The following is a 15,566-nucleotide window of genomic DNA, read 5'->3' as shown; positions in this document are numbered from 1 at the left end:
GAGGAGCCTGGCGGGCTACAGTCCACAGGGTTGCAAAGTGTCGGACACGATGCAGCAACTGAGCCCACATGCACGTGCAACCATGGGTGTGATGGCTGGAGCTGGGGCTGCCACCTTGTGATCATGAGGAACAAGCCAGGGGCGTCACAGAGAAAGTTGCCCTGACAACCCTTAACCAGTGAACCGAGGGCGGCGGCTGCCTAACTGGACTTCTTGTCATGGGGGTGGGGTGGGGACGGAAGAAAAAAAATAACTAAATTCCATTGTGATCACACCACTGTACAAATGGGGTTTGTTTCTCATAGTTAAGAGTTCTACCTTAAAGCATTGGCAAATTAAGGTGCCTCTATATTTATCATGTTTAAGTAAAATACTAAGTGTTAAATATTGTATGTCTGGGGATCCCAGTGACTATCTCTGCGTGGAGTCCTGAGGTTCCCTTAGGCACAGAACAGGGTCTTTCTGAGGAAACTGGGACCAAGGACACTTCCCCCCCCACACACACACCCCTGCAGGGCCCCTGTAAACACACTCCTCAAGCACCCATGACTGCCCATGTCCCTCTGCCAGGGCTGGGCAGGGATCTTCTCACTCACTAGTGACCCTCATGAAACCCCTGCTAGGGAGATGCTTTCATTATCCCCATTAAGCAGATGAGAACACTGAGGCACAGGATGTGAGTTATTTGCCCCAGGTCTACCATCGAGGGAGTGGAGGGCCAGGGTTTGGCCTGGGCAGTCTGCAATCAGCCCCCAACTGTAGTTCTTGGCAGCGAGCCCCATGTGCTGCTACAGGGTGGGGAACCTTATCTCACGGGCAGAGAAGGGACCTGGTAAGGTCTAGGGGTGAAAAGATCACTTTGGAGTACCTGGACCCTGAAGAGATGACCCTGGAGCTGAGGGGAGTGGTGGAGACCATGTTCTGATGACATCCAATTCCTCCTAAAAATCACTGGAACCCATCAGGAGAAGCTTAGAGCTGGGCTCTGGGGAGAGTCGGCGGGAGGGCAGTCAGGGAAGTTTGAAGGAAGAAAAACTCATCATAATCGCATATGAGTTGGAATGCTTCATTTTGATTTGCTACATTACTGATGATCTTCATTTTAACTATTTAAGAAAGTATCCCCCATTATAAAGTGACTCTCTTTTGAAATTAGTATTTTGTACGTGTATGTGTGGTAAGTCGCTTCAGTCACACCTGACTCTTTGCTACCTTAACGGACTGTAGCCCGCCAGACTTCTCTGTCCATGGGGATTCTCCAGGCAAGAATACTGGAGTGGGTTGCCATGCCCTCCTCCAGGGGATCTTCCCAACCCAGGGATCAAACCCACGTCTCTTTGTCTCCTGCATTGGCAGGAGGGTTCTTTACCACTAGCACCACCTGGGAAGCCCAGTATTTTGAGTGGAGGTGCTTTAAGCTATCTATGTGTTATCAAACTTTTGATACTTGTACAGACTCCTGGTTCCCTATTTATCTGATACAGTTTGTTATTATTTTGATTTTCAAATTGCCCATCAAATGGCCAGTGGAGCTTCTTCAAGCTTCTGTTGTTGGAGTCGTGTCCAACTCTTTTGAGACCCCAGGGACTGTAGTCCACCAAGCTTGTCTGTCCATGGGATTCTCCAGGCAAGAATCCTGGAGTAGATTGCCATTTCCGTCTCCAGTCGGGATCGAACCTGGGTCTCCTGAAGTGGCAGGCAGTTTCTTTACCACTGAGCCACCAGGGAAGCCCTTGTGTTCTTTTGGCACGCCCCCATAACTCTTTGAGCACATTCCTGCTTTACGGCACAAGAAGACATACATTTTAGGCTCATCTTATAATACTTGTCTTGCTCCAGACCCAAAATCAGCCATTGCTTCCAGGAGTCTTGGTTGCTATTTGGTGAAGAATGGTCAAGGTCTGGAAGCTAGAGGTGTTCGTTAATACCACGGTGTGTCCTCTTAGCTAGAGAATATATGTTCCCGAGTCCCTACACACACAGCCATGTCTGTGTTTACTTGTATGTGTGTGTGCGTGCGTGCTGAGTTGCTTCAGTCGTATGCAACTCTGTGCGACCCCATCGACTGTAGCCCACCAGGCTCCTCTGTCTGTGGGGATTCTCCAAGGCAAGATTACTGGAGTGAGTTGCAGTGCCCTCCTCCAGGGGGATCTTCCCAACCCAGGGATCGTAACTGAGTCTCTTAGATCTGCTTTGGAACGCAGGCACTTTTTACCACTAGCGTGCCACCTGGGAAACCTGTTTATTTGTGTATCCCTCCCTATATATTGAAGTCCATGAGTGTATAACAGTGCCTCCAGTTCCAATCCAACACCACAGAACTTGTTCTACCTTTTCCCCTTTCTGTATTAAAAACTCCTTTTTCCAGCAGCAAGAAGCCCGATTCCCATTAGCCTTAGTATAATCCCATGTGTAACCAATCTCCCTTCTCCTTTGCTATCTGCTCCCCTGTGGGGACGCCTTTCTCGCCATGATCTGGCTTCAACACCCTAAACCACGCCACTTCCATGAGTGGATATCTTCACTCCGCTCACAGTGCAAACCCTTACCCTAGGTGATGTGATACCCGCGTGTAGATAAACCTTGTCACCCAGTTCATGCTCCAGTATCCCGTACCAGGCTGCTCTTCCATGGGTTCATCCTCACCTTCCCAGGGCCCAACACTCTGGGCCATGCAACCCTTATCGCCTCCAAACCCACCCAATTTTTTTTTTTTTTTTTTGTCTACACTACGTGGCACTTGGGATCTTAGTTCGCCAACCAAGGATCGAAACTGTGCCCCCTGCAGTGGAAACCCAGAGTCTTAAATTCCCCCACCAGGGAAGTCTTGGCCTCTGACTACCCACGTCAGCGTGCGTGCCTACCTTGCCCCTCTTGCCCTGAAATGTTCAAGAAGAAAGGAAGGGAAGAGATGAGCAGAGGAAGGGCAAACACCACCCTCCTGGCTCACTGGAAAAGACCCTGGTGCTGGGGGCAGAAGGTGAAGAGGGCAACAGAGGATGAGATGATTGGATGGCATCACCGATTCAATGGACATGAACTTGGGCAAACTCTGGGAGACAGTGAGGGACAGGGAAGCCTGGCGTGCTGCAGTCCATGGGGGTCTCGAAGAGTTGGACACGACTTGGCAACTGAACCAGCCACTATACATGCCTATTCCCAAAGTCAGGTTGTCACGTGATGTTCACATTCTGCTCATTTACTCACGTTCCTGGCTTACTCCAGAGCTCCTGGAAGCCAAGGGCTGTGTCCTCTCCATCTTCACTTGCATAGAGGCCAGCAGAGGCCAGGCTTAGGCCGATCACGCCCCATGCCTGCTGGAACGTTGTATGAATGGATGCCCTCTGCTCTAATCCTCATTTTTGAAGCCATCCTTCCAATTCTATTCTGGGGATAAAAGGTCAGAGCCTGACACTGGCTCCCCCGCCCCAACCTCCAGTCTCCCTCAAGCCAGATGGGGAGGCAGGAACAGCTGTGATCCCTCCCCAACTTGAGAAGAGATTTCCCACCCAGCTGTCACAGCCCCTAGGGAGCCAGGGTGACCGGGGGAGAGGCAGGCAGAGTTGGCCGAGGACTGGCGGAGAAGCAAAGGAGGCTGAGCCACCAAAGGGGGACCCGAATTTGGGGGTGGGGGCGGCGTCTTGAGATTGGAGCCTGATGAGTTCCACCTTGACACCGTCCATGCAGTTTCCCATGGGCCCTGCCTGCATCTTCCTAAGAAAAGGCATCGCGGAGAAACAGCGGGTGAGGCTGGGGGCAATGGGGAAGGACGGTGGGAAGGGCAAAGGGAGCTGGGATGCCGGGAAGAGAAGGGCTGTGACCGGTACAGTGGAAGAAGGGAGCGGGGGGTAGAACATGAACTGAGAAGGTTAAAGAATCCCAGGGAGCATGGTGGGGACACGTGGGTCAGGGAAGGGAGGGTGAAATCAGAAGTCAGGACCGAAAGGTGGAAGATGAAAGAGGAGACAAAAGGGGAACTGGGGTGACGTCACTGTTGACCAACATCATTCTTTTCTACGGACACCCATGGTGATGCCAGTGACGATGGTGGTGGGGGGGATAACAGTAGCTGCGGTTTATCATTTTTTAATTTGTGCCGGGTCTTAGTTGTGGCATGTGGGATCTAGTTCCCTGACCAGGGATCAAATCTGGCCCCCATGCATTGACAGCACAGAGTCTTAGCCACTGGATCGCCAGGGAAGTCTGTACTTGCCACCTAAGCCGTTGCTGTGTGCCCAAACGTGCGCAAAGCGTCTTGCATTCTTGATATTATTTAATCCTCACAATCAATGACTCATGAGGTCTGTAATACCTTCATTCCCATTTTATAGATGTGGAAGGTAAGGCTGTGAGTCATGAAGTAGGTTGCTTTAAGCTTTGACAATTAGTAAATGGCAGGGCCAGAACCGTTTGATTCCAATGGGCATGCTTTTCACTGTTAGTCTTTAAGACTAAGTGTGGTGTTGGAGAAGACTCTTGAGAGTCCCTTGGACTGCAAGGAGATCCACCCAGTCCATCCTAAAGGAGACCAGTCCTGGGTATTCATTGGAAGGACTGATGCTGAGGCTGAAACTCCAATACTTTGGCCACCTCATGTGAAGAGTTGACTCACTGGAAAAGACCCTGATGTTGGGAGGGATTGGGGGCAGGAGGAGAAGGGGACGACAGAGGATGAGATGGCTGGATGGCATCACTGACTCGATGGACATGAGTCTGAGTGAACTCTGGGAGTTGGTGATGGACAGGGAGGCCTGGTGTGCTGCGATTCATGGGGTCGCAAAGAGTCGGACACGACTGAGCGACTGAACTGAACCGAACTGGGGGGAAAGTGAAAGTGTTAGTCGCTCTGTCATGTCTGACTCTTTGCGACCCATGAACTGTAGCCCGCCAGGCTCCTCTGTCCATGGAATTCTCCAGACAGGAATACTGGAGTGGGTTGCCATTCTCTTCTCCAGGGGATCTTCCCGACCCAGGGATTGAACCTGGGTCTCCTGCATTGCGGGCAGATTACCTTCTGAGCTGCCAGGGAAGCCCCACCTGGAGGGGGGAAGGGGATACTAAAAAAGAGAAGGTGGGGAAAAGTCTCCAAGGGTAAAGGGAGGTATGGGGGGTGAAAGAGGCCAGGGGTTGATGGAATTTCCCTGGGGAGGTGCTATGTGCTCAAGCCTGACCCTTCAGGTATGTATGTCCTGGTGTGGCTAGTGGCAATATGAAAGGGTTTCAGAAATTGGTCATGCTGGCGGTGCTCATCCTGCCTAGGAGCCACTGAACACAAGCTCTTACACCAGGGGATTCTCACCCAGCCACTTATGAGCTGTGTGACCTCAGACAGGTTCCTTAACCTCTCTGTTCCTCAGCTTGCTCTTAAGATGGGAATGGTATTTGGCTCAACCTCACAGGGTGGTTCTGAAGTTTAAATGAAATGATTGTGGAAGCCCGGCACAGTTAGCACTCTGAATATGTTAACTGATTCTAAGTCTGACTTCTCATCTGGAGGAGGAGATTGGATTCCATGGCCTCCAGGATCTGTTTTGGCACAATGGGATGGATGTCCACTGGGGAAAGGCAGGAGAAGAAAGACCAAGGTTCAGGGATGGAAGAGAGGAAATAGCCAGGGAAGGGGAGTCAGGAGGTGGGAGAAAGAAGGTGAGAAGGGTGGAGGGGAGGGAGAAGGGGAAAGAACCAGGAAAGGATGAGGATGAGACATGTTCAGAGAAGTGAATGTGGATCTCTGATTCTCTTTCCAAATCCTGCCCCCACCCCCCTCATTCCCTTCTAGGAAAGACCATTGGGACCAGATGAGATTGAAGGTAACACTTTCTCCCCCAGACATCCCCGTATCACCATCCACCCATTCACCTGCCCTCTGTTCCTTTGTACATTTCGGTATAAATCCCTCGACGCAAAAATTGTACATCACTCTCTCTTCCCACTCAACTGTGATTTTGTGGCAGTTCAAGTGCTTCCCAAAGTGTTCAGAAGCCATCCTGACCCTCAAGTGTCTCGGAGACCCATGAATGATGCCTGAGTTTTAAGGATGAGTCCAAAATTGTTCTTTTCTTTTTTCTTGGTGGTTTTGATTTCTCATTACTTCACCCAACAATGTGAAGGACTTCAGTGCCATCATTTAGTGGTCTCAGGAATTATTCCTCTTGCTAACATACTTCCTATATCTCTCCTTTTGGACATTTTTACAATGTATTCTTTTTTGAGGAGTCTTGAGTTGGTGTCTCATTGACAGTTTCAAGGGATGCTCCTTTCCTCCAGTGACTGTTTCAAGTTGCCCCAAAGTTCTTGTCTCTTAACTTTCAGAGCTCCGGGAAGCATTTCTTGAGTTTGACAAGGACCGAGATGGGTTCATCTCTTGTAAGGATTTGGGGAATCTCATGAGGACAATGGGTTACATGCCCACGGAGATGGAACTGATTGAACTGGGCCAGCAGATCCGGATGAACTGTGAGGCTTGGGGGTGGGAGGAACGACTGGGCTTTGGGGGAAGGTTAAGAGTGAAGTTAGGAAGGGTATGGAGGTTGAGGGTAGAGTTGGAGATGGGGAGGAGGGAAGCAGGTCTAGACGTCTGGAAGAAAACAGCCCCGACTGTACCTAGGGAGGCAGCATTTGAAGTGGCTAAAAGGGTGATTTTTAAGATAGATTTGGGTTCAAGTCTCAGTTCTGTTGTTTACTAGTTGCAGTCATTATGAGAAGCGGAGTTAGCCCCCAATCTTGAATCTCAGTTTCCCCATCCACGCAGTGAAGATGTTATCACTCCTTACCTAGGGAGACTGTAGAAAGGAAGGGATAAATATGTTAATACAGGTAAAGGCTTAGGCTCCAGTAAATGCTTATTAAATATAGGTCATTGCTATCTCCACTAAGATTCATCAGTGGAGTGCAGGATTGGACCTGTATTTGATCCTGAAAACACACTTGGAGTTGGAGCCTAATGTTGCTGAGTAATGTAACAAAAAAGATGGGTCTTTAGATGGAGACCAGAGTTGATTTTGTGATTGACAAGATTGCTCCTGGGTTTGCATCTGAGCATGTTGCTGAGTAAACAAGACCGAATTCAAGGAGATTCGCCTCTGGAAGGGATTTGGTGCTCATTTAATTCATATTCTCTCTTCTCCAGATCTGCAGATGAGGGAGCCTAGATCTGAACCAATCAAGAGATTTTTCCTAAGGTCGCATCAATAGTTAGTTACTTCCACTGTACGGCCCACTCCTGTTCAGATGAGAAGATCAAGAGGGTTTGAGTTGGCTGAAAGAGGGAGCTCTTAGAAGGCAGAGAGATTGGAGCAGATCTGTTTCTTGAGCAGAGTTGAAGGGCAAAGTGAGGGAATGGAAGGTTCGGGGCGTGTGAAGTCTCACCAGACCTGCCTCTTCTGTCCCCAGTGGGTGGCCGTGTAGATTTTGACGACTTTGTGGAGCTGATGACCCCCAAATTGCTTGCAGAAACGGCTGGGATGATTGGTGTCCAGGAGATGCGAGACGCCTTCAAGGAAGTGAGTTTCCTAATGTTGGAGGTGGTGGAAGGAGACCTCAGGGGTCTATGATTAGTTATTAATGGGAGACAAAAGCCTAGTGGCTCAGCAATAAAGAACCCACCTGCCCATGAGTGAGACTTGCGATATGTCCATATGCATATATATAATTGTATTTAATTTTGGTTAATTTCTATTAAGTTCATTTCTGTAGTCAATGGAATATAATTTCAGTTTATTTAAATCTGAAAATGAATACTCAAAGCAATTATTGGAAAACTTTGATTTGGAACAACTGGGTGTGCCAATCTACCTTCTCAACTATGAATTTTACCAAACTTACACACAAATCAGGTATTTCTTGCAACATTTGGTGTCTGAATTGAGGTGTGCGCTGAGTGTGAAATACACGCTGGGTTAAGGTTTAGTGTTTTAGCTTAAGCGTCCTCGGGGGCTGGGTATGTTAACTAGCCATGCTAAGGACATAGAATTCAGTATGGTATTATACTAAGTCTTATGAAATACAGCACTGAAAGAATATAACAGCTTTTCAGCAGCTATGAAGCTGGGGAGATTCCAAATGGGAGAAAAATGTCTGATTTCATTGTCCTCCCAGCCTTCTCTGAAGCCCATCTATAAAATGGTTTAATCCCAGAAAAAAAAAAACCAAGAATGTAAAATAGCTCATTAATAAATTTAAAAAGATGTTTTATTTATTTACTTGGCCATTCTGTGGGGCAAGTGGGATCTTAGTTCCCAGCCAGGGCTCAAAGCCAGGCCCCCCGCGGTAGGAGCTCAGTGTCTTAACCACTGGACCACCAGGGAAGGCCCTGTTAATACTTTTAAAATTGATTACATGCTGAAATGATATTTTAAAGTAAAATCAATTATAAAAAATTCCACTTGTTCCCTTAAAATGTGTGTGGTGGGGGGATGGCTGCTGGAAGAATTTGAAATTACCCGCGAGGTTCCCGTATTTCTTCTGGACAGTGTACTGCTCTAGGGGAAATCGGATCTCAGGATTAGGAAGCAGCAGGTAGGGATGCTGGAAGGCAGGAGGGTGTGTCTGAGGAAGAGCAAGAAGCCTGTCCTATTTGGAGAGGCAGGAGCCGGAGAGAGAGGAGGATGAGATAAAGTCTCAGAGGTGCTGAAGGCAGGTCCCCATCCCATAGGAGGTGCCCGTTGTGCAGCGGTGGCAGGATTTTCTTCTGGGTGGGATAGGAAGCCACTGGAGGACTTTAAGCTAGGGAGGGACTAGACCAGTTGGTATTTCTTGTTTTTAATAATTTTTATTATTCTTTTGCCACACCTCGTGGCACCTGGGCCTGACTGGGGATCGAATCCACGCCCCCTGCAGTGGAAGAGTGGAGTCCTAACCACAGGATCACCAGGGAAGTCCCTGACTGGTGTTTTAAATTAACTCGAATGTCAAATTCTGATGGGAAGACAACAGCGGCAGCTGGAACCAGAGAGGAGGCTGTCGGCCATGGTCCAGGCAGGAGAGCGTTGTGGTTTGAACCCTGTTAGCATCAGTGTAGCCGGAGGACAGTTGGCTTCCAGACATGTTTGGACATAGGACTGACATTCTAAGACTTTCTAGTAGGTTAAAGGTGTGCAGGGACTTCGCTGGTGGTCCGGTGGTCATTACTCTGCGCTTCCACCGCAGGTGGCGCAGGTTCGATCTCTGGTCGGGGAACCCAAGCCCTGCAGGCAGGGCGATGTAGCCAAAAATTTTTTTTTAAAGGTGTGCAGCGTCCCAAGAGGTAAGCATGGAGCAGGGAACAAGAGTCCTTGAACCTGCCTTTAAGGAGCTGACATTTAGCAGATGATGTACTAAACCTTTAAACTGAGTGTTTTTTTGGCCACACGTTGAGGGATCTTAGTTTTTCCAGCAGGGATTGAGCCCCAAGCACCAAGTCCTAACCCCTGGAACCACCAGGAAATGCCTCTCTCTCTCTCTTTTTAAAAATTTTTATTGCAGTTATCATTGATTTAAAGTGTTGTGTTAGTTTCTGTAAACAGTCAGGTCATTCAGTTAGAGTGTGTTTGTTGCTCAGTGAGTCTGACTCTGCGACCCCACGGACTGTAGTCTGCCAGGCTCCTCTGTCCATGGGATTTCCCAGACAAGAATACTGGAGTGGGTAGCCATGCCCTTCTCCAGGGGATCTTCCCGCCCCAGGGATCGAACCCGGGTCTCCTGAACCTCAGGTGCATTCTTTACCATCTGAGTCACCTTATACAAATATATATATATATATTCTTTTTAAAAACATTCTCTTCCATTATAGGTTATTACAAGATAGTGAGTGAGTTCCTTGGGCTGTAGAGTGGGTCCTTGCTGTTTATCTTTAGCTGAGTTCTTGACTCACAGGAAGTGATCAGTAAACACTGTATTATTATTGTGGTTGTTAATGTTAATACCATGGTTAATACTGTTCCCTGTGCTCCGCTTCAGTTTGATGCCAACGGAGACGGGGAGATCACGCTGGGGGAGCTGCAGCAGGCCATGCAGAGGCTCCTGGGAGACAAGCTCACGTCCCAGGAGATCTCCGAGGTGGTCCAGGAAGCCGACATTAATGGAGATGGCACCGTCGACTTTGAAGGTGACGCTGTGTGGGGACAGACACCTCTATCTCCCTGGGGTGATTTTTTTCCAAGTTGGCCATTCCTTCTCATTCTCCCTCAGTTTGAAGTTGGAGGAGGCAGGGTTAGATTTGGGAACTGTTTGTTGCCTCACTTTCTGCCCATGTCATTTCCAAAAGCTCATGCCTCTCACCTCTCCTTGATTAATATCTGCACTTGGCCACTCCTTGGAACAGCCTGTCCAGAAGCCGATTCTGACTCCACCTTTCCCATCCCTTCCTTGTTTCCTGGGCACCTTTGTTATAGGAACAGAAACTCCCATCCAAAGGAGGGTGGACTAGTTAGTTGCTGGGACACTGGGTCAGATTCATGGGGTTCAAGCTCAGGATCATCTTTTACTAATGATGTGGTCTTATCCCAGTCACTTTCTCTTCTTCAGTGTCAGATTTCACATCTGCAAAATGGGGGTAAGGATGACACCTTTCTCCCAAAGTTTTATCGAAAAGCTAAAAGAAATCGTGCACTACAGACTCCTCTGCTTGTGTGCTGTCTGGAGCAGCCTTCATCTTTTCACTGGTTAAGCCTCAGTTATACCCCTGGATGGTGCCCCCCTCCCCATCTTTCTTGCCAGGCTCGGCATCCCCGAGCTCCCATAACACCCACGGCCACCTCTGAGGTGATGCTGACACGTGACATCATGATAACTTCCAATCATTGATTACCTGTTTCCTTCTGAGGCCACAGACGAAATGGTTCATCATTATACCCCCAGTTCCTGGCACAGAGTTCAACATGTGCATTGAGTGATTGGGCTTTCCAGGTGGCCCTAGTGGTAAAGAACCCGCCTGCCAATGCAGGAGACGCGGGAGATGCAGGTTCTATCCCTGCGTCAGGAAGACTCCTGGAGGAGGAAATGGCAACCCGCTCCAGTATTCTGGCCTGGAAAATTCTTGCCAGAGGAGCCTGCTGGGTACAGTCCATGGGGTCGCGAAAGAGCCAGACACGACTGAGTGACTGAGGACACACACATTGAGTGATTGAATAAATAAGAAAGATTGGAGGCTTGAGAGGAAGGGATGGGGGTCATTTCTGTGGGAGATGCAAGTAGGGCATGCCAGGGTCTCATTGTGACATTCTCTGGTGCAAAAATTTCAGCATCTGACTGCTGTCTATAAGGCAAAAGTCTAAAATTCTTAGTTTGCTATTCAAGTGCATCCGTGATGCCCCATAGTAGACATCAATGAAAAATCTGGAAGAGGTAGAATTTTTGAGGAACTAGACCCTCGGGTCAACTACAGGCAAGAGAAGGACAGATGAGCCTTGAGACCTGGGTGGGACCAATAAGCTCCCCTGACACTGAGGCGCAGCAACGTCAGGTACAACCTGGGTCCCTTCCAGGGTTCTCCACTCGCCATCTACACGATCTCAGGCACACTGGCCAACCTCACCAGCCTCAGCTTGCTTATCTGTAAAATGGTATTTAACTCTCCCAGATTGGTTGAAAAGATGAAATCAGAGACTCACAATGACTAATTATTGAACTCTGACTGTGTCTTCTAAGCATTATAGTGTTAAACCATCTGAAAGATCTTATAAGGTAAATAGCAGAAATCGAGGTGTAGAGAGATCAAGTCGTTCATTTCCCAAAGATCTTGTGGTTTCTGACATGTAGTAAGGGCTGAAAAAATTAATGACATCTGCTCTTACAAACAGGTGCCTCACTTGGTCGGGGAGGGAAAAATTAGGAGCTTGGGATTAATCACACACTAATATATATAATATATATGAAAGATAAATAATAAGGACCTACTGTAGAGCACAGTGAACTCTACTCAGTATTCTGGAATAACCTGTATGGGTAAAGAATATGAAAAAGAATGAATATATCTATGTGTGTAGTTGAATCACTTTGCTGTACACCTGAAATTAACATTGTAAATCAGCTGTGTGTGTGCTTGCTAAGTCGCTTCACTCGTGTCTGACTCTTTGTGACCCCATGGACTGGAGCCCACCAGGCTCCCCTGCCCATGGGGATTCTCCAGGCACAAATACTGGAGAGGGTTGCCATGACCTTCTCCATAAATCAACTATTCTTCAACAATTAAAAAAAAAAAACCACACAAATACCTATTCTGCCTCACCATAAATTTTGTTTCTGCAGAGTTTGTGAAGATGATGTCTCGTTGAGGAGGTCCTGGGATCCCCAGCCTCTCTCCACCCGCTCAACCTGGATCAAGTCGTGGTGGAGGGGAGGACCACGTGCCCCACGGGCCCTCCAGAGAGAGAGGGTGGGCGGGTGGGTGGAGACTGGTATTGCGGCGGTGTGGATTGAGGGTAGCCTAGAAATGATAGCTTTGGCCAGATGGGGTGGTGTTACATCCCTGGAACTAGATTAAGGAGGAAGAGGTCTGTGTGAACAGTACTGGGGTCTCCTTGCCACTCCCCCAAATCCCAAAGAAAGACTAATGACATCTTTCAGCTCGTAATCCTAAATCCTTCCAACCTGGCAGGGTCTCTTCCCCCACTTCCTCTGGGTGAAAATAGTCTTTTCTCCTGTTTGATTCAGAAAGTTCAACACAGCGTCTACCTTTCCCCCTTCTTACTTCAGCTGCCTTGAATCCCCTCAGTTTCTTCCTCTTGGTTGAAGAAGGCATGTCCATCATGAGGCTAGAAACAGGGTTCTTAATGAGACTGGGTTTGGAAAGGGTTAATTAAAGAGGCATCCACGTGAACCTATCCCCCCCAACCCCCGCCCAACTTGATTTCCTGGAAGCACAGTATCTTTTCATCTCTCTAGCCCCCAACTTCCTTCTCCTTGTGTCAGATACTCTGGTCACCGAATTAAATCACAAATCTGGATTATCAAGGTTTAGAGCAAGCTGATCCCCCAGGGGATTAGCTCCCCTCGAAACGACATCATGCAAAGAGAGAGAGGATGGACACCTCCAAATCCTGGGCTCAGCTGGGTCACCACAAAGCCATTCCTGGAAGCCCCCTGCCTCTGCATCAGTCTGCTCTGGGCCATACAGAGATAGTCCCTCTGTTAGACTGGAAGTCAGTTCTCTCCCTCATCCCCTGACCCTGATCTGCATTAGAAATTGGAAAGATATATTCCTCCTCACCTCTGTCTTCAGTAACCTCAAGGTCCTCTAAATAAAGAGTTCATTTGAAACCTTCTTTCAATTATTTGTTCTTAATTAATTGGCTGAGCCAGGTCTTAGTTGAGGCACGAAAGATCTTTAGTTGCAGCATGTGGGATCTGGTTTCCTGACTGGGGATCGAACCTGGGTCCCCTGCACTGGGAGCGTGGAGTCCTAGCCTCTGGGTGTGTGCTCAGTCACTTCAGTCGCGTCCAGTTCTTTGTGACCCAATGAACCGTAGCCCGCCAGGCTCCTCTGTCCATGGGATTTTACAGGTGAGAATACTGGAGTGGGTTGCATTTCCTTCTCCAGGGTATCTTCCCAACTGAGGGTTCGAACAGGAGTCTCCTGCGTCTCCTGCACTGGGAGACAGATTTCTTTTACCACTGAGCCACCTGGGATGCCCCCTTATCCACCCGGGAAGTCCCTCTTTTTCACCTTTAAAATCCTAAGTATAGACCTGGAGAATGGCTCGCCTAGTTCAATAGCCTCCTTCTAGAAAATTTTAATTTAAATTTTAAAAAATGGAATCAGAATAATGTTCCCTAACTTTGCTGCAGCCATGCTGTTTTGCCATTCTTCACCATCCCAAGACTATTTTATGTTTTTTCTTTTCTTTTCTTCATTCCTTCCTTTCCTTTTCTTCCTTTCCTTCTTTCCCCCTTCCACCTTTAATTTATTCAGCAGCAACGTCTGATGTGCCTGCTATGTGCCAGACATTTTTCCAAGCCTGAGGAAAAATGAGGCTATAGCAGTGAATAAAATAGCCCGAAGCTCTAGAAGCTTCCATTATAATGTGAGGAGATAGACATAGAACAAAATAAATGAGTAAATATAATCTTATCTAGAATGTTAGAAAGTGATGAGATGTGGGAGCAAAAGGAGCAGAAATGGGTTGAAGGATGAGAGGTTCTGGAGGTGGGGAAGGGGTGCATTCTATGTAGGCACATCAAGGAGTTTATGGAGCCCTGGGGGCATGTCTGGGAAAGGGTAATTCAGACATGAAAGAGTGCAAATGCAAAGGCCCTGAGGCAGGAATTGCACCTGGAGTTCTGGAGGAATTGCAAGGAGACCAGGGTGGCTGCAGAGGGGTAGATGGTTTGGGGTCTGAGTGGATCAGGAGTCAACTCCTGCAAGTATGCATTCTTAGAGGCTATTTTGAAGACCTTGGAGGGTACAGAGCAGAGAAGTGACATTGTCCATATCGCATTTAACAGGTGACTTCAACCTCCTGTCTTACCCATCACATCCCATCTCTACACTCATCGATTCACCCATCCAATCATTCCTGCACCTTCTCAAACATAATACTTGCTGAGTCCCTGATATGTGCCTGGCACTGTTCCAAGTGATGGGCATAGAGCAAGGATAAGTTACTTGACCTCAGGAAGCTTGTAGTCTAGAGCCCCACAAGCCAATAGGATCTCCCAGTGATGATGGAAATACTCTAGAGCTCCTGCGCCATCCAATACAGTAACCACCAGCTATGTGTCGATATTGAGTATTAGATGTGGTGAGGCTGAGAAGCTGGGAGTGATTTTATTTTTATTTCAGTAAGCTAATAACATTTTCATGATACATTATTGATTTTATGAATTACTTGTTAAATTTAAATAGCCCCATGTGGCTGGCTAAGTTGCTTCAGTCGAGTCTGACTCTTCACAACCCTACGGATGGTAGCCCGCCAGGCTCCTCCATCCATGGGATTCTAACGGAAAGAATACAGGAGTGGGTAGCCTATCCCTTCTCCAGGGGATCTTGCTGACCCAGGAATTGAACCGGGGTCTCCTGCATTGCAGGTGGATTCTTTACCAACTGAGCTTCCAGGGAAGCCCCAATGGACAGTCCATGTTCGCGCTATAAGCCTGGGATTATTCTAGGTCCTGGAGATAGTTTAAAGTCTTTACTTTCTTGGAGCTTACAGTCTGATGTGAGGGAAGAAGACAAAAATGATCATTTAAGAGAAGTTCAGACTGGGATGAGTACTTTGAAGAAGTGGCTTGGGTATACCAAGAGAATTGGAGGGAAGGCACAAGGGTGGCTTAATTTACTGAAAAGGTCAGAAAGGGCACTTAGAAACGAGCTGTCTCCAGTTGGGTTCCCAGGGTTTCTTCCTTGTCTGAGAGTGGAGGAGAGCATGAAGGAGGTTTATCAAGCTGTATCCTTGGGATGGATACTTGGGAAGGAGCTAGGATTGAGCAGAGGGAGAAGCTGAACAATGGTGCAAGCTCAACAATCTCAGCGGAGTCCACAGGCGCTCTTGACCCAGTTCTTCCGAGTTGTCTCACTTGGGTTGAAACAGCTGGGTCTTTAAATCTGCCCATGGTCAATTCTTGCATATGGACTGTCCTGGGGAGGGCGT

General features: G+C 48.0%; 1 protein-coding gene across 1 annotated transcript; it reads left to right on the top strand.

The window, feature by feature from the left end:
* Nucleotides 1-3,681: 3,681 nt before the first annotated feature.
* CABP5 (calcium binding protein 5) lies at nucleotides 3,682-13,196 on the top strand. Its single transcript, XM_006067427.3, has 6 exons — nucleotides 3,682-3,744; nucleotides 5,780-5,810; nucleotides 6,313-6,456; nucleotides 7,393-7,502; nucleotides 9,937-10,084; nucleotides 12,226-13,196. Exons 1-6 carry the CDS (start codon nucleotides 3,682-3,684, stop codon nucleotides 12,249-12,251), a joined length of 522 nt encoding a protein of 173 aa, XP_006067489.1. The 3' UTR covers nucleotides 12,252-13,196.
* The last annotated feature ends 2,370 nt before the right edge of the window (nucleotides 13,197-15,566 follow it).

Source organism: Bubalus bubalis, chromosome 18 (genome assembly GCF_019923935.1).
Source record: "Bubalus bubalis isolate 160015118507 breed Murrah chromosome 18, NDDB_SH_1, whole genome shotgun sequence".
In the NCBI taxonomy this organism is placed as follows: Eukaryota; Metazoa; Chordata; class Mammalia; order Artiodactyla; family Bovidae; genus Bubalus; species Bubalus bubalis.
Note: the sequence above shows the minus strand (reverse complement) of the source record. Positions and strands in the feature narration are given on the sequence as shown.

Excerpts from the sequence above, each read along its gene's own strand:
- CABP5 (XM_006067427.3), top strand. The coding sequence starts at position 3,682 with ATGCAGTTTCCCATGGGCCCTGCCTGCATCTTCCTAAGAAAAGGCATC. Across the intron at positions 6,457-7,392 it reads CCAGCAGATCCGGATGAACT|TGGGTGGCCGTGTAGATTTT; the intron begins GTGAGGCTTGGG and ends TTCTGTCCCCAG. Across the intron at positions 10,085-12,225 it reads TGGCACCGTCGACTTTGAAG|AGTTTGTGAAGATGATGTCT; the intron begins GTGACGCTGTGT and ends TTGTTTCTGCAG.